This window comes from Calypte anna, chromosome Z (assembly GCF_003957555.1).
Source record: "Calypte anna isolate BGI_N300 chromosome Z, bCalAnn1_v1.p, whole genome shotgun sequence".
In the NCBI taxonomy this organism is placed as follows: domain Eukaryota; kingdom Metazoa; phylum Chordata; class Aves; order Apodiformes; family Trochilidae; genus Calypte; species Calypte anna.
The window spans coordinates 30,596,138-30,620,406 of NC_044274.1; the positions used below are offsets into that span (position 1 = coordinate 30,596,138).

Below are 24,269 nucleotides of genomic sequence, written 5' to 3' on the forward strand. Positions count from 1 at the left end.
CAATGTTGTTATTAAAGCAAAAAGCACACAAACAAAAATGAACAGGCTTTAGATTGTACATGTTCTATATAAAGACACTTTTTAAAGAAATGCAAATATGTTTTATAGTAACACATTAATTTAATTAAATATGTCTAATTAGCAGTTCAAGGAGTTCTGAAAGACCATATGTGCTTAATTAAAAATGTGATGCAATATTTACTGACCATGTATTTAGTCTGATGCTGAAGGTGAAATTATAATCTGAGTCATATTCCCAGTCATTTCAAACAGTCTTTGAACTAACACTTGGATGTTCTGAACTTTTAAGTAACCCAGATGGATTTTCATTTTTCTTTCATTTTTTTTTTTTCTCTCTCTCTCTTTTAACCTTAGCTTCAAAACAACGTCAGACTTAAGCATGCTCCCCTCTAAGGCTTTGGACTCTCACCATCATGTTTCAGTTATTATTATATATACAAAAAAATTTTCTGGATGGCAACATCAGTAGTATTTGGTCCCACAGAACAGGACATGCCCCTCCTTCCTGCATCTGCTAATCATCTTCTGTCCCTCTGCTGTTTCCCTTTTGATTCTTTAATCAAGATTTTTTTTTAAAATCACAATCATTCCTGTTGACCTACTCTGGATTATTTCCTGTTGGACAACTTTCTACAGTGCAGTGCCAAAAACTGGTGACAATATTTTAGCTGAGGCCTAAGCAGTGTGGAACAAGCTGGAAATACCCTTGATGTATCCCTGTCTTCTGATAGTTCTGTTCAGTCTCTATGTATAAAAAAAGCTTCATGACTGGTCTTTAGTGAGTTACTGCTTTTGCACAAGGATATTAATGTATGGGAACCTGGCAATATTAAACCTGAAGTCTCTGAGGTACACAAATAGTAATATTAACCTATTTTATTCTACTTTCTATATTTATATTTTTACTACAGAACTATAGTATACTCCTGAAATACTAAAATTCCTAAAGAAAATACAAAATTCAGATTTCAGTTTTTAAAAGTTCAGAATGTCAAACACATTGTAGCTTAAACAGTGTTTTAGGAGAATATTTACAAAATACACACTCAACACATCTTACATCTTTGGTGATTTTACTTCTATCCATCATGATGAGCCTTAAACAACTGCTGATCAGTCCTGAAAACAATGATTATATCTAAAAAGTGCAAGTTACCAAGCATCTTTAAGTCTTTAAATGTGTGCTAGAGAAGCACATGTTCAAGGGTGGAACTTATCTCACCAAACAATGGCTATCTACAAGCAACTCACAGTCTTGACTGAACACTTAGGTCCTCTTCTGAGGGAAAGACATAGGCATATAATAGTGGAAAGTCATTCCACCTCTTCTAGGCCTAAGTGACACATGGACAGGTATGTGTCTCTAACTTCAAAATTCCTCAAAATTCCTCAAAAGTGAGCCTTCGTGATATGTTGAATGACTGGCTCTTCATCTGAGTTAATTAATGTTAGGTAACTAATCATACACTCTTAGTGTATGAGCCTTTCACCTGTAAAGCATCATGAACAACTGAGGCAGTTTTACTGCAATTTACTGATGAAAAGAAGAAAGCTTGGCCCATTTACTTTCATCAAAATCAAAATTTTGATCATTCTAAAACTTGTGTTATTACCCCAAGCTGAATGTGCTTGATCCCTGTGTCTGTATATAACAGATGATATACATATGGACTCATGCTTAAACTTCACTGTTGTCCTTGTAAATGGCAGCTGTGTTGGTTGTGTAATTTCCAATTATTCAACAGGGCATCTGATTTTCAGAAAGGGGTGGTATGAGAATGGTTGTTCAAGGACCCACAAGAACTCAGTGGTACTGAAATAAATATAATTTCCTTATTTGAACAAAAATATTTTGTCTATAATGGGAGACTGCATCAAGATAATGATCTAGATGATTAGGCTTTCCAAGGAGTGGTTAAACAACTAAACTCTCTGTTTCAGACGAGATCAACTACAGCTGAATGAGATGGTGTTATGTATCACACCTCAGGTAGCTCCTATGACCAATGAACTCTAAGCACTTAAGCAATTATAATCACAGATGGCCTTGCTCACTCTTCATGGAGTTTATGAAAGAACTTCCCCCAGTCTAACTGCACAAGGAAATGAACCCTTATCCAAAGTCTGATGTTACCTGCACACAGCAAATATGAAAATTAATTGAGCTTTCATTTTTTCTTCAGTCAGCAGATTCTCAAAATGGACAATGTACACAAAGCAGTCCTCTCCACAGTTATCAATGAGGCAATCATCATACAAAAAAATACTAGTTTTCACACATACTTACAAAAGTTCACAACAATAAATTATGAATAGCTCATGCAAAACACTGCTGAAAGCAATAACCCTTCTAGACTATATTAAGCTTATTCTTTACAACTTACTGCTTGCATCTCTAGAAAAACTATTTCACTACTGCAATAATATCCAAGTATTAGGATTCCTAGAGGAGTATGTGGCTTTAAGCCTTCCCAAGTGCTGCTACTGTATCACCACTTACCTTTGAAGGGGTACCAGGAAGAGGAGGACGAGTGTTAAAAACAATATTATCTGTAAAAAATAAAACGTAGAAAGATTCTGAGCAGGGTGAGGTATCATGTTACATAAATCACATACAGTGTTTCTCCTGGTTCATCTTCTTTGCTTTTGTTTCAACATGCAGCGGACTCTAGTACTTGCTGCCACGGAGACAAAAACGTGCAGTGATTAAATGATCCAAAGGAGCATAGAAAGTATGGGCACATGCTCTTGCTATGACACTGATATCCAATTAGAATGACCGAAGGCCTTAGAGAGAGCAAACCACTTCTCACTGCACCCAACCTGAATGCCTGTAGCAGCACTGCCTGTGTGCTACCCTCAGCTTGGAGTGAGGACCATTGGGAGAGAGGAGTGGTGGGATGACCAATTTGTTAGTGCGTGGGGGCCAGGTAACACACATTGCCACTTTGACCAGCAAAGCATGTTTTTGATTAACCTAGATACAGCAATAACTGGACTTGGTATCCTCCCTTAGGCTACAGGACCTGCCTCTGTTCTGCATGGTCTGTCCGATATTAACTAATTTGAAAAGCTGTAAATTTAACACTTAAGGTTTTTTATATCCAACTTTAATCTACCATAATGTGCACCCATGCACATAGCGAGTGGAAAAAAATGCTCACATCTTTATCATCATTATCATAGCTATTTATACATATCAAAAGAATTGGAATAACTCACCATTTTCTGAGCCAAGCTTTGGACAGGGAATGGTAAGAACCCTTAATAATCCATCTGGTTTGTATGAATAATGCTCAACTAACTACCATAAGGACAGGAGAGAGAAAAAAAAAAGACAGGAGAGAAAAAGATATGAAAAGGGGCATATAATTAGACATATTATCTCTTTAAAGTTGTTTGCATATGTAAATAATTGGTACATATTACAGCAAATTAACTGTTTATACAGAAGATCTTTATTCTACATGTTCTTACCTCATCTTTACTTCTCTTTAGCTGGAATGTATATTTCTACAGTAACCTTGTGGATGAATCTGGAACGTGATCCAGAAACTACACTTTTAAGACTCAGCATTTTACATCTGGTTCCATTACTAGCCAGTTTTGTAACTCAGAGCAAATGTGGTGGTGCAGGCCTCCCTTCTCACTGAACCATGCTGCAATGTCAACACCAGCCAACACTGTTCTTGTTTCTTATTACATAAACTGTTAATCAAGTATGGGACTGGGAGTGGGCCCAGTTGCACTTCGACTCCTCTCTGAGGAGTTTAGAAAGCAAGGGGTTCACTCTGAACCTCCTGACTCAACAGGAGGGCCTTTATCATTCTTTTTGCTGATGTTTTGGTGAAAACCCATAGCATGCTGTGCTTTTTCAGCCTTCAAGTTAGAGAATTTCAAAGCTAAATAAGAGTATGTGTAGAGCACCCTAAACCATCCCCTTTGTGTTTCTCAGCATTTTGTTTATTACTGCCATAAAGGACGTTAGCAAAAGACTGTATCTACCATAGCTATTATTCAAGATGGTCACTTTGAAATGCGGTCTTCGATTCCAGAGAATCTTTAGCTAAGTGCATAATAATTACATCAATTTTCAGTTCGTCCAGGCTGCGGTATCACATTTGAAAAATATTAAACTCCCTACACATACATAGCTTTCTACAACCACATATATTTTCTTCACATACAGAAACCATATAACATTGGAAACATAGGACAAATAACCTGCCAAAGCAGGTTGCTTTTTAGCTGAAGACTGTTGTCACACAGTGAAGCAAAACAATTTGCCACAGTCAGTTACATGAAAACACAATGACAGATACCAAAGTGATACAAATCTAACAGACCTGCCAGAGTGTGTCAAATCTTTTTCCATCTGGTATGGAGAGTTTTCCTGTCTTATCTCTGTCAATTCGGTAATGCAATACTTTTCCATCATTCAGCAGACACAAGGCATAGGAACCATTACTGTCCCTTTCTCGGATACTGTAGGAATAAGAGAGATTTTCAGGGTTACACTTTACTAGGAATGAGCATTTGGTTGAATTTAATTTTGAAATTACTCTTTTCTTTAAGCTTCTAATTAAAACCAAAGCAAAATCAGGACTGGAACTTCTGAAGACATTTTGTTAAGCCTTTCATTTATTTCTTACTGTCATTTGTTTTCAGGTAAAGTGCCTTGAATATTTTGTTTTGCAAGCACATCTGAGATTCCTGCAAAGTGCTGAGATTGGCATCTTCTGGTGCCTGGATTCAGAGTGGATAGAAATTTGCTATTGGCACCATTATAGCTGTTACAGCACTTCTGAGTTTAGGAAGTTGGGTTCTTTCTTTTAGTTTGAGTTGCCTATGTTCACTTTCTGCTGGTAGTGAGATAGTAACACAGCTAGATGTTCCTGGAATAATTGGGTTTTCTTATGGAAAACTGAGATTCAGTAACACTGAATCTTGTTTCAATGTACACAGAAGTCTATTCACGTTCACTTGAAGTTTTCAAAAGCCTTAGAAAGAAATATAGCAGCTTCACTTCTCATCTCATGTGACTTCACATCTCAGAAGACTGCAAAGGCAAGAGTTAAATTCTGCTCCTCAACTACCCCACTCAAGGCTGAACTAAAACTGTTTTTGTCTGAACTCATGCAACTGTTTTTCAAGCAGAGTGATTCTTGTTGCATAAGATGTGAACTGGCCAAAGGAAAAGGGAAGAAGGGTTAGGTTTTTTTTTTTCTGAAACCTAAGTGACTTGCTTAGTGTCTCTACAGCAACTTGAAACAAATTTGTGGTTTCTCACATGTGGGCATTTTCTCAGCATACTGATTTCCTGTGCCGAATGGTGAGTTGAGAGAAACAGGTTCTGCTAAAATGAAGAACAACTTTTATTCTTTATTCTCAGACTGGCTCTTAGCAAATAAGACTTGGAAAAACGCTTTCAGAATAGAGGACATTGTTTCTAAAACACATATGAATGGCATTTCATCACATCTAAATAAATACAGCACAGGTAAGATTATAAAAATTTTTTCCCAGTAACAAATGTCCTTCATGTTTCCCATGAGAAATTGGTGGCTTCATTACAATGAGATCTACGGAAATGGATACTAATTTGGAAGAGTTGTTTATATCACAAGAGGCATTGTTAATATTTCTGGAGAGCACAGGCATCAATGGGACATAGGAGTCCTGCTTTCTAAGGACCATAGCAGAGATCCAAACAGCCCTATCGGTATCCAGAATTTAGGCAGAGTTCAGGTTAATAAGCTTGTAGTTGCATTTCTGAGCTCTTCTTTTCCCAAGCTCAACAGCTACACTGACTCTGCAGTTCACAGCCATTATCAACTTCTGTCACATTTCTATCACTTCACATGCAAAAGGATTTCCATTTGCACACTTATGATTGACCAGTGTCCAGAGGAGCCTTGTACTCTTGGGGTTGTGGTTCCAGTGTTTCAGTGTTTTTTGAAATTGTAGCCAGTCAACTCCAGCACACTTTGTTCCCCTACAAAGCAAAACAGTCTTAGTTTTGGCAGCCAGATCCCTTAGAGGTCCAAGAACCATTCTTAAAGCATTTTCTATCGCATTACCAATGTCACAGACTATGTTTCACAATTTCATTTTGGTTTTGTAGACTGTGGCAATGGCTCTGTAGATTAGGCTAAGGCTACGGAAATAGAGCTATGTACACAGTATCCAGTACCTGAAAGTTACCATTAAAAAATGGAACCAAAGAAAAAGGCTACTCAAACAGAAAGGTTTTAAACTGAAACCTCTTCAAATGGAAATTAAGGTCTATCACATATTTTTGAGCATGCTTACAGAACCACTCATGGTATTCACATCAGATTTAGGGGTTATCTTCATAAATGGAACTTCGCTTCTTTGAAAAGTAGAAATTTTCAGAATGTTGAGAAAAAAATTCTAAATTCACCATCTGCTTTAATATGCTCTGAAATTACACACAGGAACAATCTGTGTACAGTACAGTACAAACTGAAAACAAAGAAACAAAGAAATCTTGATTTTAAAACTCCATCTTTTTTTTTAAAAAGCATTTTTCCACATAAGGAAGCCAGCAGTGAAATATCACTTGGTCTTCCATTTCATGGGATTGCAAAGAATTGCAGATAAGAAAAACATAAATACAATAAATACCTCCAAATAAACAATATCATCCTTTCATCCACTTCCATTAATCAAAACATAAACATCACTGAGAGCAAATCTGAACTCATAGGTATGTTAGAGATGCACCAAGGTATCTAGATTTACTATGACACACATTTTCTAACAGTAATTTTAGAGGGAACTGAGAAACTCAGATTGTTAACTGATGCTATGCAAAGAGGTTACTGATTTTAATTTTCACTGTTTGAGTACTTTTATGATTTTGCAAATGTAATGCCAATAGCAACCAGTAACTACTTGGAATATCACTACAAACTAAATAGCTATCCATTCTCTTCTTTGGTAAAATGTCTATTTTTGCTCAGAAGAAAAACAGACAATGTTCTATTTTTTTCTGCATCCAAGTGAAAAGCCACTTTTCCTTCTTTCTAAAGGAAAAAACCTCTGAGGGTAAGAACACATAAATTGATATTACAACATTCTTCACTGACTATGCAGAAAAAAAGAAATCACAGCACTCTACAGCAGAGAATAATGAAGAAAATAAACTAGCAAAACGCTTGCTTTAGGAATGGTGTGAAATTATTCCTAGTCCTGCATCCAAGAACATGTTTAAGTTTAGATTTTGCTTTCTCTTCTCAGTGATAACAGCTTCCTTCATGCCAGATATACTGATATTCCCCACTACTGATCAAGGTCTAGGCATTCTCTGCTTGTATAACCCATAGGACTGTCTCTCTTGTATGTTATTAACAAGGCTATTCATTATCACTTCAAATATCTACAGCGCACTGCACGAGGGACCTCAACACCCATGCAGAATGCATGAAGTTCAACAAGGGCAAATACCAGGTAGTGCACTTGGGTTGGGGCAATTCCAAGCACAAACATAGGCTGGGCAGTGAATTGGTTGAGAACAGCACTGAGGAGGACTTGGGGGTATTTTTTGATGAGAAGCTCAACATGACCCAGAAATGGGCACTTGCAGTCCAGAAAGCCAACCATATCAAAAGGGTATCAAAAGAAGCATGATCACCTGGTCAGGGTAGGTGATTCTCCCCCTCAGCTCCTGTGAGTCCCCTGTGGAGTACTGTCCTTAGTTCTGGAGCCCCAGAAGGACATAGAATTTTTGATTCAAATCTAAAGGAGGGCCATGAAGATGACCAGAGAGCTGAGGCCTCTCTCCTAGGAAGACAGAGAGAATTGGAGTAGTTCAGCCTGGAGAAGAGAAGGCTTCAGGGGCTCCAGCCTTCCAGTACCTGAAGGGGGTGTACAAGAAAGCTAGGGAGAGACTTCTTATAAATGCATTTAGAGACAGAACAAATTACAATGGCTTTAAACTGAAAGAGGGTAGATTTAGGTTAGACATTAGGACTTCTGCTTCTGAAAATTCCCCAGTAAAACATCCACAGTTAGCTCCAAACTTTTCCAGCAGTTTGGATGAGTCAAAGTGTTAGATCTGTAATAGTATTTGTGACATTTTGAACTGCAATCAGGAAGTTTTTCAACTATTTCTATATTATATATTTTAAAAATGTCTAGATCTGATCATCTTGTATCTCTGCAAAGCACTGCTAAAGAAAGCTAGGTATTAGATGCCAACACAGCTACTGCTGTCCTGGATTTTATTCAAGGTAGGTAGGTCAGACAGATAGCAGAGTTCTGGTGTAATGAAATTTTAGACACCCTCGTAAGGAATATACATTAATATGCATACCTTTTGAAAAGTATTAATTTTTACATAATAAACAAGATTATTTTTGTCATATACCAGTACTTGCTTGTTTATTTGTTGAACAGCCTCAGTGTTCATCATCTCATCGAAAACATAGCTTACCTCTATACTCTCAGCCTCCAGTTCCTACCATAAACAGAAAATTTTTCTTACACATTGAATTTCTCTAATTCTACCTTTCAGTCAGATACAGGTCTCTAGTGTCTTGACCAATGAGACAAAAACACCCCTTGAGCAGCAACATTCAGAAGCACAAGTTCAGTCTCCAGTTTACAGATGTGCACAAGGTCCTGACATGAGCTGCTGCTGGGCAAGAAAAAATTATGAGATGCCCATGCCTGAAGTGGGAAACAACATACCTCTCTAACACTCAACAATTTTGCTTGTTTCAGTTAGATAACAAGTGAGTGGTTTATTTCTCAGAACCTGCTGAGCAAGCCCAGAGTAGGCAAGGCACTGCAGAAAACAGAAAACCTTTCTGAATTAGACATGAATTTGCTAAGAACCTCTAGGACTATAGATCTGAGAGCTATGAAGAGCAATGGAAGAAAAAATAACTAATTTCTGACACAAATTAACAGCATGTTGTTTCTCTTGCTGCTCTCACTGCTGAATTTTGGGGCAGATGAAGATTTTGCCCCCTTTTTTCCTGAGGAACATAAGAGTAAACAGCAGCTAAGTGGTTACTGAGCTCTAAGCCTACCAGATAGTTGGTACATGCAAAAACAGTTAATGCATCAGAAAGCACTCTGCAGATGCAGAAGAAAATAATGTTGTCCTTAACAAAAGGGTTGCAAGCTGAACATACTATCGATTATACTTTCACATTATTTAAGTTCCAGTGGCACTTCTTCTTCTAGGGTGGAGGGTTGAGCATAAGAATAAGGGAGAAGACTAACAAGGCAGATATCATGGTTGGGGTCTGTTATACACCACCCAACCAGGGTGAAGAGGTTGATGAAGTGTTCTACAGGCAGATGGGTAAGGTTTCAGAATTGCTACTTTTGTGGGAGACTTCAGCTTGTCAAATGTCTGCTGGAACTGCAATATTGCTGACGTGAAGCAGTGCTGGTGATTCTTGGGGTGTGTGGAAGATAACTTCCTAACAGAGCTGGTGACTGAGCCAGCTAGGGAAAGCTCACTGCTAGATCTGCTGTTTGGGAACAGAGAAGGACTAGTGGGAGATGAAAAGGCTGGTGGTCAACTTGGTCAAAGCGACCGTGAGATGGTTGAGTTTTCAATTCTTAGGGAAGTAAAGATGACTTTAAAAAAAGTCAAAGATAGTTGAGTACTGAAGGAGACTATATAGGCAGGCAATGAAATTTCTCTCAGAAATTATATAGCTCTAAGTGATCTTTCTTGGTCATAACCTTTAAGCTTGATTTTTATAACATTACACAAATACTCTTGTTTATGAGGGGGGAGAAAAATGGCTCAATGAAAACTTGGATTTCTTTCCAACTGGGATTTCTTTCCAACTGGGATTTTCCAAAAGCAAAATTTTTTTGTTGGAAGATTCTGACTGGCTCTAATACTGACAAGGTGATGGCTGTCACTTACTATCCTAAATGACAGATTTGCACTCAAAAACCAAAAGATCATGTGTTTAAGTGAACAGTAGATAGAGGCTGATGGTGAATAGCATTATTAAGGAAAACAGCAATTTCTTCTGTTGCTTAATTGTAAAACAAAGCACCACCACTGCCCCCAGGAGAACTGACAGCTATGGATCAGCAGAGTTGTTCACACAGGCAGTTTGTTTTTTCAAGTCAGTATATTGGCTGCAGGTGGCCAGACTTCTACAGCAGGGCTGTGGGCCATCCCCATCACATCCTTAAGAAAGAGGAAAGGAACACATGGTATGTGGTAGCAGTGGGAAAAAATCAAAGGAAAGACAGAGAGAGCAATAAAACACTAAGGGCAGAGGAGGAAGTGGGGTGGAGGTGCTAAGGAGATAGAGCAGCCTCTGGGAGAGACCATGGTGGAGCCAGTGTCAGTGCTGCAGCTTTCCAAGGAGGTTCCTATTTGCTGAATGATACTTCCTCTGTTAAGACCAAGTGGCAGCAGTGAACACCATGAGGAGGAACGAGAGGCAGAGACAAGATGTTAGGGACTGACTGCAGCTTCTGTCCCCATCCATTCCCCACCCTGCTGCTTGGTGAGGAGAGGTATTGGGTGTGAGGGAGTGAAGTTAGCCTGTGAAAACTGGGAATGAGAAAAAGTTGTTTATTTTTCTTTTATTTTTGTCTTAGTTTTTGTCCAACTCAATTTAATTGATGACATATTATATTATATTATATTATATTATATTATATTACATTATATTTCACAAAGTGGTCTGTTTTGCCCATGGTATGTGATCTTCCCGTTTTCATATTGACCAACATGCTTTTCCATGCTCTTCCATTTCCCTGTTCTCTTGAAGAGAGGGGTTGTGACAGAAGCTTGGTAGGACAAGGTTAAGCTACCACAGTCACTTAGTGCTGCTTATCAGTAATAAAACAAAGTTTAATAAATTTTTCTTGCTATTGAAATATTTACTTTCTTACTCCAATGCTCTCTCTTAGTACTTGATTAAAAATTAATCACCCATGCTTTTGCTATGGTTTTCCATCTTCAGTTAAGTGGAAAATTAATCTTGGTTATTACAGGAAAGATTAAGTCATATATACCATGCTGGACTGGGCTCTCTCACTGTGAATGACTCACTTTTAGGGCATACTCTCATTTGAGGTTCATTCAGAGGAAGTATATCAACACTAGTTGGGAATAACAGCAATAACAGAAAAAAGCACTTACAGAAATTTTCCATTGTTTCTTGACCCAATGAGGATACGGTGTTCTGAATCTTCCCGAGAGATCCTCCCATGGAACCATGGCATCTTCTCATGGGCTGTAGTGGCAATTAACTTCTCCAGCTGAGGCTTTTGACTAATGATAGCTTGTTCAAGAGCATGCCCCTAGAGAGTGGCAAAAACATAGAATGACAATCAAACTGCCTCCTGCAATAGAACATGATAGGGTGACTCCAAATTTTGGGTTGCTTTGGGGATATTCAAAACCTGCATGCATTTCTTATATGTAAAAAAAAATCTGGCTGCTATGAAAATAGTACAACAGAAATGAACATATGGTAATCCAAACATGATAAAGCTGGGACTCTTCTTTTACCTCACAGAAACACGAGGGAAAATACGCCGTAAGTCCTTAATATATCAGTAATACAATTTAAAATATTTTTATGATTGAGAGACATAATTAAATATACTTTTATATATATACAAATATACTTATCTCACTCTGAGATGCCATAGCATTTCTCCATACTATATATTGTATTGTAGTTCACAGAAATAAACTGAACATGCTTTGTGTTTTTGCAGTATGACTACGTTGAATACATGAATGCAAATTTATAAAAAGCACACAGGACAGTCTCAGTTCTAGAATGAGCTAGATTAATATTTTAAGTATAATTTAAACTATTCTAAATCTATCTACAATCTCTCTCTTCTAAATGTGGCACAGATCTGGAGAGCAAAACCCTATAGTTTAATCGAGTTTGAACTTGAGTTCATCATCTTCCTTCTAGATTTAGCTCAGGCTCATCAGAAGGATATATAAACCTCAGCACTTGTAGTAAATATAGTGTAAGTTTCAGCTTTTCCAGTGTGGGCATTGCTTCAGATATTTCACCTAGCAGAGCACTCAGAGTTACCATGCATCTAGCATAATTCCATGAGTTCACAATGGTAAATCATGGAATCCCAAGGTGATAAAACAGTCCCATGGCAGCCTCCCTACTCTAGTCTATGTTAAGACTGGCCTATTAAAAAAATCCAGCACATCTTCCTCAGCAGGGAATATTCCTCCTCAACAACTGAAGTATGAAGACATGTAGGTAGTGCTCTGTTGTTAAGAAACCAAGTTCTATTTTGGACACAATCTAAATAGACATCACAGAAACAAGATCACTTAACAGGGGAAGATCTAAAACAAGTCACCATGTAATTATGTCTGCTTGCACACCAATCCATAAAACTTCATAATTAAAAGCAAGCAAACAAAACTTTTTTTGTATCTTGTTCATTACAGATAATAATTTTTGGAGCATGTGGAAATCTGATGCAGGTTAGTGTGGTGGTAGATTAAGGATACACTAGTCCAAGACAACACAAAGCTTTAAGTTTTGTATAATTTCAGGTAAACAACACTTACGGGGAAGTTACTACATGTATTGGGGAAGAAAAAAATGCATTGTTCAAAACTCAGAGAGCTATGATTCCATTACAAAAAAAAACCAACTACATAGCATCATGAACACTGGGGAAACAAACAGTGCAATCTCTTTTTCGCCTAAACCAAAGACAACTTAATGCTTAAATCAGGCTGGATTTACCTGCAAATTCCAAGTTTGTTTGACATACTCTCTTATGAGGTTCTCTTTTAAATCTTCAAAAGGTCCTGTTTTGGGTTCAACACCTGGTGGCCGGTTGAAAGGCTTTCTCAGTAGGCAGATAAGGCCATCAGCTTCCTCTGAGTGATAGTGAATGAGTTCAGCAGGACTGGCATGGGACTTGCCTCCTGCAATAGCATAGGAACCACTCAGCTCCCTCTCAATTGTATAGTGGTGAACCTTTCGTCCATGAGCCAAGGATAAGGCAAAGCCCCCCAGGTAATTCCGGCTTTGGCGGAGCAAGTATAGTCCATCGCTCACTCCCCCTTGCATCAGATACTCTTCAGCTTCTTCACGTGTAATATTGCCAAAGAAGTAAGGCAAATGGTTAGCAGGGTTCGCTGTATTGGCAGCCATGTTTTGTTGTGTTGTTTGGTTTTTTCTCCAAGAAGCAAACTTAGTCTTCTATATCTGAGTAACAAAGACAGAGACATGAGTGTCAGTTGAAAAAGATAAACCAGTAACATGGTAATTCACATGCAGCATGTTGGTAATGCATTGTAAAAGATTTTAGGATGAAGATCACATCTGTTTTTAACTTGTTATCAGATGTCTTTCTAAATTTCAGTAGCAGGTTTTTTCCTGTGTTCCAGTAATATAAGTTTCCTATAACTGCACAAGTTTGCCTTAATCCTTAATATGAAGGCACACCTAAAACAAAAACAGAAGAGAAGCAAGTTCAGCATTTCTGAAGAATACTGAATGTAACATAAACTGCTTCAATTCTTGAATTTTTAATATAGTAATAAAAATAATCATAAGATACATAATACATATAGGAGATATTATTATTTTCTTCTATATATTTTAAAACAGTGCACCAGGACTATACAGAACCCTATCTACAGAAGTGCCATTCTTCTTGTAACCTGAGTTATCCCAGTCTCTAACCTACACCATCAGCAGAGAAATTTCTTTTCATTAAACTCCATGAAAGGTTTACAATGCCTAGACAGCTAAATATTCCTCTGCACTTACCTTTGTCTCTTAACCAGTGATTAGGAAAAGGCTGAGATACTTCATGCCACCTATGCCTACATCTTCATTAGTCAGACCAGATACCTCAAGGATATTCAGCCCTCTGAACTGAGAGAGGAGGATGGAGAGCAGCACAACCATCCCATAACTCAGGAGGAAGGAGTTAACAACCTGCCCCAGAACCTGGACACTCACAAGTCTATGGGGAATGATGGGAATAATCCCAGGAGCACTGAGGGAGCTGGCAGAGGAGCTCACCAAAGTTCTCTCCATTAGTTCTCAACAATTTTGATTTACAGAGGAAGTCCCAGATGACTGGAGGGCTTGTTAATGTGATGCCTATTTACAAGAAGGGCCAGAAGGAGGATCCAGGAAACTGCAGGCCTGTGAGCATGAGCTCAGTGCCCAGAAACAGAAGTGATAGTAGGCACAGTAATAGGACCAGCAGCCTCTAGAGTAAAATTTCTCTGCTCTTTCTAGAAGATGTTACAGACCACTCTCCAAAGGAGAAGCATGCATAGGGCATACAAAGTTGAATTGACTACTCATCTCTGATATAAAAAGCAAGAAGGTGGTACCTCAGGACATTCACTGGGGTTCAAATGCTGACCTGGAAATTTGGCAAAATGCTCTAAAACTATACAGTGCTGACCTTCATGCTGCTGTTCTGGCAGTGCTGCTGTCACCAAGCTATTTGATTTGAAAATAGTTCTAATGTAACTACAAAAGGTATAGCCACACCTTTGGGGTCATCTCTGGATAGACAGCAGTAGTGCTGAAGCTGGGATCTGCCCTGTCAGAACTGAGACACAGCATGTTCCCAGGAACTCCTAACCTGCACATTCATTATTCAGATTATGGGCTTGGAATGGTTCTAGTTACTTGTGATGGAGCTTGAATTTTCCTGATCTTCAACCTGACCTACTAACACATCATGGTGTTGGCCTGGACCCTGTTGCTACTCACTGACTGCACTTCTACACAGTACTTCAATCTTCTTTAAAGGCCATTATGAGCAGCATGCAAAACTCTCCTTTAAACAGCAAATTGCTCTGTGAACTATGCCTGGTTTCCCATGAATTAATGCACTACAAGCATTCAAGCAATGATCTGGGATCCTGGTAGACACACACTAGCTCCATCTTACAAAATTCTCACAAGTACCAAGTCAAGTACCTTCAGCTTCCTCCTCATCCACTAAATACTGGGTAGCAGGGAAATACATGTTGCAGCTATATGTTTGCTGCTTGCAGGCTTATGTTCACTCCATGCCTTCATGTACTGGAGGTGCTGTCTTGGCTTGTCCTGTGGGCACAGTGTCTTATTCCCATAAATCATTGATTAGACTATTCATTGATTAGACCCTCAGCTATAATGAATTAGGCCAAAAGAAAAGAGCTATCAGGGAGAGCCTGACAATATGCTGACTAGATGAGCCAGTTTCACTAGAAAACCAGTCAAAAATAGGGGAAATGTGATCTAGCTGTTCACAGCAAATTCAGAATTCTCCCACGTACATGAAACACCACAAAAGCCAAAGGAGACTCTGGCCAGACATGCCAACGACATTAGTGGACAGACAGAAACACTTCGTGAAAAACAGTAGTTGTGGTGGAGTCTTGAGTGGCAAGAAGTAGGTGTTTATCTATCACATCTATATTTAGGCACCCTGGATTTATATTACGATCTCTGTGAGCAGAAGTTTTGGACAATATACACCCCATTATTTTCAGTTTGTGAAGAGACTTTACTCCAGCAGAGAGAGACTTTGCTGCAGCAACTTACATAGCTGCTGAGTGAAACTGCCTGTGATATCCAGAACTACCCAGAATGTTTGTTCAAGAAGTCATCGTTCTTTGGAAGACTTCCGATACAACAAAACATTAAAACACATCATCTTTATGGTGCTCGAGGCCCTGAGCTAAGGGCATCATAAAGACTTCTAATTCTGAGATTAAAACAGTGGGCACCTCTATAAAGAGATTAAAGTTTTCATGACAGAAGCTTTGAATAATGAATGAAAGATCAGTGAAACATATTGTTCAAGGTCCAAGATTAGTTTCATTTTATTAATTTCATTTTAAGTCCATGGGACTTGATGAGACTCACCCACAGCTGCTGAAAGAACTGGCAGATGAAGCTGAAAATCCACTTTCCATATCTGAAAAATCATGGCAGTCTGGTGAAGTTCCTGACGACTGGAAAAGGGTAAACGTAACCTCCATTTCAAAAGTAGAAGAAAAGAAGACCCAAGTAACTACAGGCCAGTCAGTCTCACCTCTGTGCCTGTCAAGATGATGGAGCAGATCCTTCTGAAGGCTCTGCTCAGGCATCTGGATAAAAAGTGATGACTGGTGACAGCCAATGTAACTTTACTAAGAGCAAGTCCTGCCTGACTGATTTGGTGGCTGATGGGATCACAGCCTCAGTGGACAAAGGCAGAGCAACAGACTTCATCTCCCTGGACCTGTGCAAAGCATTCAGCACTGTCCCCCACAACATTCTGCTATCTAAACTGGAACAATATGGATTAAATGGATGGATCACTCATTGGATAACTATATGGTTACACCCAAAGAGTTGTGATAAATGGCTCAGTGTCCAAATGGAGTGGTGTGCCTCAAGGCTCAGTACTTGGACGAGTGCTGTTTAACATCTTTGTCAGGGACACTGACTGTTGAATCAAGTGCTGCCTCAGCAGGTTTGATGATGACACCAAACTTCATGGTGAAATCAGTATGCTGCCTGGCCTTCCCGGTCTTTATAGAGTATGGGCAGGAAATGGGAGGGAATACACCGCTTCCTTTGTGTTCCCACCCTCCTCGGGAGTCTGAAAGCCTCCTTCTTTAGTTCCTCCTATTCAAACGATGACAACCATAGCGACTTCTATGGCTGCACAGAGTGAGGTGCTCAATGAACTTGTAAAGTCAGTGAAAACACATGAAGAGCAGAGAAAAATGTTATCAGCCTAAATGAAAGGAGAATACCTAAAATAGATGGAACTGCTTAGCTAATGGCCTGGATATTTCCAGATTTAAGGATACAGTGGCATTAAGTATGTCAGCATAGCCTGTTTGCAAGTGGAATATATCTGATTTTTACAGAGGACTTTTTACAGAAGCAGCTATGGCAAAAACTGCCACTGTTCACTACTGTCAGTTGTTTTTCGTAACTCAGAAAGAAGTTGCCAGAAGATGCAAATCTACAAGAATGTTGCACCAACGACAATGGTGACACAAAATGTTCGTCATTTTCCAAGAAGGTCAAACCTGGAATAAATGCCTGATTTCAGAAAACAAGCAAAAAGAGAAAACTGCAGCCCTAAGCAGAGCTGCTGACACCATGGATCTTTATTACCATGAGTACTGAGAAAGGCTGGCTTAATTCAGAAGGGTCAGGCTACAAGTGTGGATACATCCACAATCCCTAACTTTGTTTTTAATTCCTTGTGGTATTCTTAGCTATATCTCCAGTAAACAAGACGTCTCTCAGAACTAAAGCATCATCCATTCTAAGAGGAAGTCACTATGGAACTGAAAGCGGAAAAAAGTATTACTTCCATCTTGGAAAAAAATGTATCTGAGCAGAAACTGAACATTATTACAGCAGTCTCACAGGACTAAATCAAAATGCCAAATGTTTCATGCAAAATTTCAGATAAGCAGGTTTTATTGGTGGGGAGATCCAAAAGATATGCTTGCTTTTTGGCTTCAATAAATATCTTCATTAACTTTCTCTTAACTAGTTGCTTAGTTGTTCCAGGCTGACATTTCTGAAGCAATTATGACAGTATGAACATCCTTTTTTTTGTACAGTTTTGTCTGTCTCTAGTTCACTCTCAGTAAACGAGACTACAGGCTAGAAATGCAAGTAATTATTTATTTCTCAAACATGAATATTAGCAATTGCTTATTGCAATTAACTGATGAACAAACTAAGGACATCTGGATACCACTATACTTCATTCATTTCTCTTAGATGTATTGGTCTATCTCTAAAATCACTAAAACCTGTTGAATGGATGCCTCAGTGGACTGGCCTCAGTGTAAGTGGCAAAACCAGACAGGCGCCTCTTTCAGACCAATGTCATCTCTCGTCTGATACAGTATCCTGCTTTAATACAAAGGACAGAAATTCTTGCAGAAACAAAAATAACTTGCTTTTCATTCTCTTACAAGAGGCAAGTTTTAACATAACTATTCAAGAGTTTTTCACTGTCACTTTCCAGATTCTACAAAAACTGTGCAACACAATTTTATTGTTCAAAAATCTCCTTGTTGGAGGATATAGCAAGGTTCTGCTGTAGAGAAACAGTAACTGACATCTCTTGCTGGCAATTATTGCCTGAAAGAGTTCACACAGATAAAAGTATGGGATGAAAGGACAACCATTTTTTTTGGAAAAGAAGATGTGATACTTGCTCACACTGCCAGACTCCCAAAAACAGTAGCCCTCAGCAACAGAGCCAGCTGTTCCTAACTAGCTTTATGAGGATACGTATATAAAAAAGGGAGACTGTATAGCAAAGAAGCTCCGCATACTAATTGGCACATCAGTGAATAAATGGTCCAGAAAAGACCAAGTAAGCAGTACAATTAAAGCTTGCTTATCTTTGCCATGAAGAGTGGATAAAACTGTCTTTTAGCAGGCAGGAATCCCTTGCGTCCAGCAAAAAATCACTTATTAAATTATTAAAAGATCAAGTTGTAGCCTCACCTCTCCTGTAAACCATAAACATTTTCCATAAACGCTATGCAGAGAGCAGAGCTATGCAGAGGCATGAGCTTTTTTCCCTCCTCTGGAGGAAGTCTGTTTGCAGCACCTTGATTAGTGAAATACTCTTGACAAAGCCCGTTTATCACTGAAAGGATGCACCTGGCCTCGGCACATTCTGGGCCAATAGGCAGTATTTGCCTAAAGCTTGCATGAAAAAATGCCAGGCTCGAAAAAAATAGCTTGCAGTCAGGCTTCTTCTCTCATTTTATGCCATTTTCTGGACAGTATCAGTAGTCGCTGTAGTTAGAACATCAAGATACCAAAAAGCTGCCTCCACTTGATGAAAATCTTCCCTTAGGGAGTCAGAAGCAACTGGATTTCACACTAGCAACATCATTCTCTCAGTCTGCGTCCTTCACAGAAAGCAGACTCCAGTGGGCTGGAGTTCACTCTTCCCTTACTGGATTTTTTCCTACACCTCTGTGCACAGGAGTCCCTGCGGGCAAGACCTTTGTTACATCCACTGGATGAACACTGTCACAAAGCTGTTCAGCTCACCTGAGGCCATATGTGATAACTGAGGACAGAATAGTCACTCAAAGCCTCGCTCAGTGCTCACTTCGATTCTGGGATATCCTGCTGTATGCATGACAAGAGCTGCTGATAGCTATTTTAAATAAGTTGCAATATAGTTCACCCACTCAAATGATAGCCAATTCTATTATCTTATGTACAAAAATAATCCTTACTTAAATATCCTGTTTGCTTGAATTTTTTTTTTTTTTTTTTTGGCAAAATACTGTGTATTCTTTGAAATGCATCAGTCAAATGGAACACTTTATATCAAAGATGACTACATTAACGCTGCTTCCTTTACTTACATTTCCCATATTTCAGATACTGGAGATTTTCACCTTGCCAAAAACTTAGTTTTGTTTTTTGGATAGAGTGAACGTGTTTTCTTGATGGAAGTTATAAAATTTAGACTGAATTTCCTAGAGTAGGAACTTACTGTAATAAACTACTAGCATACTTACTAGCTTTCTTTTCTAATTTCTCTCCAAAAAATGACAAAAAATATTTTTCAGTTTAAGTTTTCCTGCAACATATTTTAAAGGCGCTGTAGGGGGGAAGAGAAAGAAAAAGAAAGGGAGGAAGAAGTGCTGCTATTGCTGATTTTTAACCTCAGTTTTTCATTCTAGATTAAGAAATGAACTTTTCAGGCAACCCTACAGAGAAAAAACCACCAAAACCCTCCCTCCAAAACCAACAAAACAAACAAAATACTCCCAACAAACTAGTTTCTAAAAAATTTTAAGACATTGTTTTAAACTGAGCTTAATTTCTGTGAAAATTTTAGAGCCATTTTTTAAAGCAGCAGTAGTATTTTCAAATGCAGAACTACACACTCAGTGGTCAGCAGCACCACTCATTTTAACATCCCACAGGTGTTCACAGTTGCACTGGTTTTAGATAATAAACTGGCTTCTAAATGTTCTATATGGTTTTTTTTCCTACTCACCTACTTGGTTATTTTGTCCAAACAGGAAAAAAAAACAAAACAAAACGTGGCTTAAGGAATCTGTGTCTTAAGACAAAGATTTTAAAGTATTTTTAAAATGAAACCAAATCACCTTTTGCTTCTCTTTTTTTTTTTTTTTTTTTTAACTTTAAAGGTGTTAAAATATTTTGACAATTGTATGTTTTCCTTTTTTTCATATTCTACTCTAACACCTGCTGCCTACGTTTTTTCTATCTACCTCCAACCACAATCGTGACTCTTGCTAATCTCAGCTCCATTCTCACCCAGGATTACTTATGCATTTACAGGACTGGGTATATCCACAGTGCCACAAGTCCTAGTTCTCCACAAAAACTACTGAGCACCAGCTCAGAAAGATTCTTTTTGTTGCCTTCTTGTGATTTGAAAAGAAGATAAGTTGTTAGACATATTATCCACTCAGAACACAAAGCATCTCGTAACTGTACTGAAGAAGACTATACCATAGCAAACCAAGACAAGGCTGCAGAAATGGCACAGCAGTCCTGCCTAGCTGGCCAAACCAACATGTTCCAGAACCAGCTAGTTACAATCCCACTGACAGTGAAACTGTGCAAACTTTTTATATCATAGTCCTGTATATTAGCTATTTAGGTTCTAACACTTGTTAATTTTTTATGTTTCTTTGATACCTCACACAAAGAGAAGGCTTGCTGCATTTTGCACATAGTGAAGTCTCCTCAGAACATTAGGATCCCTGTGAGCCTCAAAAATACTTTTTCCCTTTCCTTTTCACAGCAACCACATTTAAAGAAGTGGCCATTTATTCACTGTATGTATAGAGACAGGAAGTTATGATACAATTTTAACTCTGGAATGTAAAAACAAACTACAAAATTTATTTTATACCCTTGGGGAAGGTGATACTTTCTAGCAAACATTATAAATACTTAAAAATTAATCCTCTTCTAGAAAATTCCAGAATTGTTTCTTTGGATGCAAGACTGTATAGGCTCCATTACACTGGTTGCAGCTGCAATGCTGATGTCTCCCCATGGCCCCAGAAAGGACACAGAAGGCAGTGTCAAAAAGTTCGAATCTGCGTAATTGTATGCCTCTACATTACCTTGTGTCATGAAATTAAAACCTTAACAATGTCAACTACATAAGCTTGCTGCTAAAACCTGAAGTTAAGGGAGGGAAATGCAAATATTACCAATAATTTTGTGATCTAATTTTTTTACTATGCCCAGAAAAATACTAATAATTGCGTATTGTACTATACTCTACTGCACCATTATACTCTACTGCACACAAGTAAAGGGAGTGATCCTTCAAAGCCCAGGGATTTTTTTTTCTCTCAAGAATGATCAAAGGCATAAAATTAAACTGCAGAAATTAATGTTCCTCTGTTATATGGCAAAAATACTAGGAATGACTCCCTGTAAAAGCTTTTCTAGAAATGGTAGCTGAGATACAAAGTGAGCTACCGTCATCTGTTCCCCAATATTTTCTTCTTTTGTCAAATACAAGCAAAACTACTGTTAGATTGGATTATGAAACTCTTTCCCTGTAACAAAATCCTATATTTTTTTCTAAATTAGAAATTGAAATGCTGATCCTGAAAATCCTACAAGATCAGAAGATTTGGTTCTTATGACCGAGCTTTACTACTCATGCTCACAAATATTTGCAAGAGTATCTTAAGCTTTTAAGCAGGCACCTTAAATGGTAGAATTAGTCTCACCCCATGCTCAGTTAAGCATGTGCTTACCTTTAAATAATAAAAAAAAAAAGTTCATTTTAAATAGCTTCTTGGACCAATCTTTTTGTAACCATTACTTACATGCAAAGATAAGCATTGCATTCCTTGTATTTGTAAAAGTTATACTTTGCCTCTGGATTATTATGGAACAAAACACATGTAACTGAAAGCAGATTCTGGCACAGCCTGTCTAATACACACACAACAGATCTTGAGGCAATAATTCAAAAGTCTATGAAGATGGAAAAATTATAACATTACCTAATATCTTCAGGGGATTCTGATGCAAACACCACTTCTTACAGTCACAATATTCAAACCAGCAATTACAACAGACACATTGCTTTCTGCTAAATAGTGAATATTAGGAAAGAGTCAGGAAGGAAAAAAGTGTTTCTTGCGAAATATTATTATGATTGTGAGACTATGACCTCTGAATACAACATACATTTCAGAAGTGCCTTCTCCCATTTACAAAGCCTCTGGCATAATAGAAAGCATGGAAGACTATGGAAATGCTCCTGCATCACTTTTTTTGGTCATAGGTACCTTCAAAAGTGCTTAAGGCCAGCTTATAATTTTGCCATTCTAAACCATTATTTTGTGCTCAATGTAGCCTGCTAGACGCTTCTAAAAATAAATTTCAGGTTTTGTCTTCCTGTGATTTCAGACTGAATTCCGCTCTTGTATCTTAGGCAAAAAACATGCAAATGTAAGAGATGAACCCTTCACATTTGTCAGAATGCAAGTATTTTTCTATCTGAAGTAAAATAACAAAGCTTCAATCATATTTCTCTTTGGATTTTGCAGTTACTTCAAGTGAATGTGAAAACCAAAGAAATTATTTACTTTTACCTATTTCAGCCACTTTCTATCATACTGACTACAAACACTGTAGTTCAAATTCCTGTGTCTTCATCACACTGTAATTTTTCTGCCCTACAGGGTAACTGGCAGAATAGAAAGAACATTCAAACTTCCTTATTTTCCTGTTTGTCATCCACTGTAAGGGTAAAAAAAAAAAAAATAAAGTCACACTTCTTTTAAGTGGATTGCCTCTATGGCCTCCAAGCCTGTAAAAATACTCAGCTATACATGTTGATACTAGTATTGTGCCGGATGGCTGTGTCCACAGATTAGATAGTAGGTTCAACACAAGGCTCAGGAGTTGTAAGCTTCTGTGGGTAAGAGTATGAAAGAAGCCTAGGAGAAGATATTTAAAAATAATTAAAAAAAACCCAACAACCCAGCTACTTCCCTTAAAAGGAATAATTTTTGTTTTTATATGGAAACACTTCATAATATGTCACACAATATAGGCAGATTGGGATACCTGCCACCTGCCACTCTTCTACTGGAGCCAGTGTCACCAAACACAAGTATTGCTCGCCTTTGGCCCAGTTAACAAAACTTCAAAATGATCTGGGTATCTTCAGAACAAATTTTCTACAGCACAGCGCTTAAGAATAAAATTCAATAATGCTATCTGGACACATGAATAGCAAAGCAAGGACTCTGTCACCCAGCTCACTTCTATTAATACACTACAATTGTTTTCTTGGAAACAAAATAGGGAAGTCAGAGCAGAAAGAAACACATTTTAAGACATTCCACCAAGCGTCAAGGCTGTGACATATTAAGCGCAATTCAGACAGAAGCCATACTTTCGTGTGCACTTCTGTTTAAAATTTACCACCCCAATACGTTTCAAGACACAACAAAATTTATTTCCAGAAACACTGTAACACAGGAAGGTTTCACGCTGGCTTTCCAGGTGGTGCGTTGTGAGCGGGGCCGACACGCGTGACTCCGCTTTGCCTCCGCTCCTTGCGGATCTCCCGCTGCCCGGCGCCGCTTCTCCCTCCCCTCGGGCAACTGCGGAGCGCTCCGGCTGATACCGAGTGCGGCCGTGGGGCCGGCTGCCTCCCGTGTCTGCCGGTCCCCGGCCCCAGCCCCTACCAGCGCAGCGCTGGCGGAAAGGGGCGATGACGGCCGTGAGGCCGTCGCCGAGCCCAGGATGCTGGCGTCCAAGCGCCGCTACTCACCTTTCCCCAAGGATCGCCGCCTCCTCCCGCCTCCTGTCGCTGCCACCAGGAGAGTGAGAGCCGGCTGGGAGGCAGCCCTCAGGCGGGCTGCTCCGCGGAGCCGGGCCAGGTTGAGATAAAGCTGGACCCTCGCAGCCGGTTGTACCGCCGCTTCCTCGTTTTCTCTCGTAGCCGCGGCCACTTCCTCAGCGGGGCGCCGGCGAGCACTCCCTGATCCTCGGCGAGTGCAGCCGCCGTGCCCCCGACCCCTCTTTTGGGCCACATCCCCTGGAGGAAGGAGGGCAGCCCCGGCAGCACGGCACGGCAGTGCTCGGCATGGCATCGAGCTCGGCAGCCTGACCGCCCCTTCTGTGTCGCTTCTCCCGGGGCCAAGGAAGTGTCCGTCTCCTCCGGACACCGGGGCATGGGGCTGCTCTGGATGCTGTGATGGG

At 39.1% G+C, this 24,269-nt stretch overlaps 1 protein-coding gene across 1 annotated transcript in view; it reads right to left on the reverse strand.

Moving 5' to 3' along the window:
* SYK (spleen associated tyrosine kinase) overlaps window positions 1-24,028 on the reverse strand; it is a 37,300-nt gene extending 13,272 nt beyond the window's left edge. Inside the window, exons 1-6 of the mRNA XM_030468021.1 lie at window positions 23,839-24,028; window positions 12,777-13,244; window positions 11,177-11,337; window positions 4,368-4,506; window positions 3,244-3,325; window positions 2,522-2,571 (exon numbers count right to left, since the gene is read on the reverse strand). Coding sequence (XP_030323881.1) covers window positions 2,522-2,571; window positions 3,244-3,325; window positions 4,368-4,506; window positions 11,177-11,337; window positions 12,777-13,190 — 846 coding nt within the window. The 5' untranslated portion in view covers window positions 13,191-13,244; window positions 23,839-24,028. The remainder of the gene's footprint in view (window positions 1-2,521; window positions 2,572-3,243; window positions 3,326-4,367; window positions 4,507-11,176; window positions 11,338-12,776; window positions 13,245-23,838) is intronic.
* Between the last annotated feature and the right edge of the window lie 241 nt (window positions 24,029-24,269).